The 4,950-nt window shown below is 41.8% G+C and overlaps 1 protein-coding gene across 1 annotated transcript in view; it reads left to right on the plus strand.

Moving 5' to 3' along the window:
• Window positions 1–4,715, plus strand: part of LOC101859035 (metal tolerance protein 9) — a gene marked incomplete at its 5' end in the record, with an annotated part of 7,702 nt that extends 2,987 nt beyond the window's left edge. Inside the window, 2 exon segments of the mRNA XM_005104674.3 lie at window positions 622–797; window positions 2,793–4,715. Of these exon segments, the coding sequence (XP_005104731.2) occupies window positions 622–797; window positions 2,793–3,716 (1,100 nt within the window).
• Between the last annotated feature and the right edge of the window lie 235 nt (window positions 4,716–4,950).

Raw genomic sequence — 4,950 nt, forward strand, 5'->3', positions numbered from 1 at the left:
AGAGAGAGAGAGAGAGAGAGAGAAGGCAGGCGAATTTGACAAGTCAGAAAGACAGATATACTCAGTAACTATTTTTCTTTCGGGCAGGCCAAGAGAGAAGCTTGCAAGCTGCGCAGATTCGCAAATGGAAATGAAGCTTTTAGATTCCCAAGCTCAAAATATATTCATTCTATTATATAATATACGTGTACAATTGAAACGGTTTAAGACAGCCAGCCTTTGTTTAGGAGAAAAGTGGTTATCTTAGACAGATGGACGTCTTACACAATGTGATTATAATGAAAATGAAAAAAATAGGTGAAGGAGGAAACTGGAAGTGACCGTTTGAGCAGGGGATTGTCTTACACAGGTAGCCTTCAGAGCAGGTTCAACTGTAAATAGTTATTTATAATTCTCTGAAGATACAGTCAAGCATGCCCTAACAATCATCTGTATTTTATAAGACAATCACATGTTCAAAAGGTCGCTTCCCATTTCCTCCCTTGTGTAATTTTTTTTTTTTACTTTGTATTGACACTGTGTAAGATGTCCACCTGTCTAAGACAACCACTTTTCTTCTCAACAATGAGTGGCCATCTTAGACAGTTTCAACTGTATTTTCTTTTTCTTTGTGTTGTTCAGAGGAGCCGGCAGGCTGGAAAATGCCTGTGGAGATTTTCTCGTCGAAGAAAGAAAACCACAAACAGCACAAGTCGAAACGCCTCCGCTCCTACTACAAGGCACAGGCAGAGCTGATCACAGCCTACGAGGACATTTCCCTCAATGTAGAGGTGGACATCTCACAAAATGACCCACAGGTCAGCATCTCTTCTCTCTACATTTAAACAAAATTATAGAGGTGTTTTTTACATCCCCATTGACGCAGATATCATTTAGGAGGTGTGTTTTGACACTGACTGTCAGGATCTCTCAAAATGACCCATAGGTCATAATATGCTCTTCTTTCTACATTTCTTTTTTTTAATGTAGGAGTTTTTTAATATTTTAGGAGGTGGGTTTTGACACTGCCTGTCAGATTCAGCCCGAGCTGAGAGGGATTCAACAACCCAGTAGAAAGACTGAGAAACTCGATTAATATTCTCTCCCACAGTGGAATTGAACTCAGGTCACCTGCATGCGACGGCGAAGCACCTGTACCACAGTGGTACAGGTGCTCTCCTCTTTATTCTGCTATTTTTTTTTTCTGCTTTATGATGTGGTGTGGTTTGTATGTTCTATTTAATCTAAAACTTATCTACCGTCTTGGGGACAAGTTGAATTCAAATTAAATATACGTTAATTATTACAAGTTCAAATTTTGATTATTTTTATTAGAATTTATGCCTGCATAGAAGCAGTGGAGTAGACATCCCACCCCATTTTTTAGATAAATCAGCCGTTTCAGCAACACGTTCCATTCAGTCCAAATGTCTTGTTATTAATTTTTTCTAGTTAAAATCTAATTAGATCTTAATTTTTTTTGGAATTTATGTACAACAGACAGAATAGATTTTTCATAGACTGCGTTCTAGTTTATCAAGCAGGAGGAGGACAGGCAATTAAAATTTCAGTCGTCACTGGGCAATACCTCAAACTTTTGTGTGTTGGTCGACTTTGTTACAAAATGTTCTACTGTGACTGGCATTTCATTTTTGGTCTGTTTTTTAAAAATTAATCTACTAGATCTATGTGGTTAAACATTCCAATGTTATTTAGAAAGCAAAAGAGGTTTGATTTGCAGAACAGTTAATATACAATCATATGAGCAAAATGAACGGAACTGGCAGCATAAAAGCCACAAACAAAAGGGAACAAACAACCGTAATATTCCTCGTCCAAACACTGCACGTACCTTTCAACTATCACCTAACACAAACAACCCAGAAAAACAACCCGATGCAGTTGCTATGCTATTAAACCATGTCTACGAAAAAGTAAAATATCTGCTCTGCCAGCATCCCAAACTACAGGATCTCTGATGGCAACTTTCTTCCTTCTTTTCCTATACTCTATACCGCAGCAAAGAACAAAATGTGGAAGACCTCCTCCTTTTTAGTATGGTCTAAGGCAGAATGCACATGCTCAAAGGCATCTAGATTAACAGCAACAACAAAATTTAGAAGCCAAATGACTTATCAAAATGGTTAGAGTACTTGACATCAAAAGAGGAAAGGAAAGAAGTTGGAGATATTACACTATGGAATTATCACACATGTATTTCTGAGCATAGATGTTTATAAAATAAAATAAGATAAGATATATCTTAATTGTCCAGATCCTGGCACACTGGTTTTTGTGTTTCACCACGTACACACATACACACACATAGACACGCACACAGACAGACACACACACACACACACACACACACACACACACATGCTTACGCACACATTCGCGCGCACATGTGCACACCCATATACACACACACTCTTCCCTCACACATCCTCCCTTCCACACACATCTGTGCACATAACCATAATAATATAATAGCATACTTGCACTCACAAACAGGCTCACAGTCACATGCATAATATAAATGAACAGTAAAATAAACAATAATAATTTTAAGCTAGATACGTACTGAGTATTCGGATTATAATTTGATGATGTTCTGAAGCATGTGTATCATGTGATATTTCATTGTTGGGAGGAACTGCGGGGCTATTTAATCTCTATGTCTTGCAGATGAACTAGTGTAAGGACAATGAATAAATATTGATACATTGATACGTTCTCTGTGTAGTGATTTGCAGATGAACTAGAACTAGTGAAAGGACAATAAATACTGATACATCCTTTATTTCTTTCAGGTGCATTACAAGAAGGCAGTGCTCTTTTCGAAGCTGACCTTCTTCATCAACTTCCTGCTGATGGTGGCCAAGGCGGTGGCGAGCGCTCTGTCCGGCTCCATTGCCATCATCTCCAGCCTGGTGGACTCCTCCCTGGATCTGTTCAGCGGGGTCATCATGTGGTGGGCCACACGGGCCATGAAGCAGCGCGACCCTTACACCTACCCTCAAGGTCGCACCAAGCTGGAGCCTGTGGCGGTCATCATCCTGTCGGTGGTGATGGCGTTGGCGTCGCTGCAGCTGATCCGCGAGGCCGTGGAGAAACTGATCAGCCTGACGGGGATGGACAGCTCTCTTCCCATTGTGGACGCAGTCACTTTTGCCATTGCAGGCAGCACTGTGGTGGTGAAGCTGGTGTTGTGGATTGTGTGCCGGAAGGTGAAGTCTTCCGTGGTCCGGGCTCTGGCTCAAGACCACCGCAACGACGTCGTCTCCAACACTGCTGCCATCATCTGTGGCTACCTTGGCTCACGCAACTTCAACGCGGAGACGGGACTCTACGGTTTTGCGTACGTTGACCCAATCGGCGCCATAGCCATCAGTATTTACATTGTGATCAACTGGTGGCAGACGGGCTCCGAGCAGATCAAGATGCTCACGGGACACACAGCCAGACCAGATTTCCTCAGCAAGCTGACGTGGGTCTGCGTTAACCACCATGCCAAGATCCGGCACATCGACACAGTGCGGGCGTTCCACTTTGGCAACAACTTCCTGGTGGAGGTAGACATTGTGCTCCCCGCTGACATGCGTTTGGAGGAAGCTCACGACATTGGGGAGAGTTTGCAGCATCGGCTAGAGTCCCTGGACGAGGTGGAAAGGTCGTTTGTGCACCTGGATTACGAGTTCTCCCACGACCCTCGCTCTGAACACAAGATTGTCTGAGGCAGAGGGGATTCACAAGTGACACTAGTATGTTGTGACTTCAAAAGTCATACCTAGCGGAGGAGAGGATTGATTCGAAGATCTTACGATTGCCAGTCCAGTGCCCCTATATTATGGTCGCTGAATGTAATCTGAATTCATGATTATGATGAAGGGAAGGAGGGGGAAGAGGAAGATTATAGCAAAGACATGGATGATTTTAGGGGTGTGGTGCTGTGTACAGCTCGCAGTCAGACCTGCTATTGGTCAATATATTGTCTAAATAGCTACAAGTATATGGTGCTGTGTGTGGCTCTTGCTGTCAGTGTTTATGTGTACTTCACACTGTTGCAGCTTTATAGTGCACATTGTCGCCATGACATAAGATAGTGTGCATAGAAAACACATAATCTTATACATTCATCCTATTATGAGGATTTCAAAGCTGTGGCTTTCTGAACCAAGACCTTATTTTCACCCAAAGACTGCATAATTGACCTATGCTATTATAGTGTGGCCTCTGATGAGCCAAGCAATTTACCGACAGGCCAGTTAAAGTGGCATGTATACTTTTAATGAAAAATACCTATGTGTGGATATGATGTGCTTCACGATGCAGATTTGCTTCCTGTCCTGTGTGTCCAGCATAAGGCATACAAATCATCTAAGGTCGGGAGAATGTCAGTATACAACACATGAGTGCAAGAAGAGCTGACGCCCTCCGCCATAATCAGCACCCTAACCACTGTTATTGCTTACAAAATAGATCACCTGTGATGACCATATTGTTGGCAAGCTATTCTACTGTTTCAAGCCCAGAGAGCTAAATTTTTTCAGAGAGAGATAAAAATATTTTAGAAATTTTTAACAAATTGTTATATATATTTTTGTAATTCATCTTTTCTAGCTTTTTTCGACATAATATAGAAACATTTTTGAATTTCAACCAAATATTTTGGGAGTACATGTAGCTGATACCATAGATTAAGAAACTGCAATAAAATAAAACCCAATTCAAAATTTTGGGCTTAGTACATCTGATCAAATGGCCGAAGATATGTACTATTATAGCAAATAACCACTAAACGTATTTGGGGGGGGGGGGGGCTCTCATGGCCTAGAGTGTCCCAAGTTCGAATCCACGTAGCGACGGAAAATTTTCTTCTGTAAAATTGTCTCCTTTCACCCCCTTTCCTTCTCTCTAGCAATGTTCTGTCGTTTGCTTTCACCTCCATTTTCTGCCCCTACCCCTTCA

This window comes from Aplysia californica, unplaced genomic scaffold (assembly GCF_000002075.1).
Source record: "Aplysia californica isolate F4 #8 unplaced genomic scaffold, AplCal3.0 scaffold00431, whole genome shotgun sequence".
NCBI lineage: Eukaryota > Metazoa > Mollusca > Gastropoda > Aplysiida > Aplysiidae > Aplysia > Aplysia californica.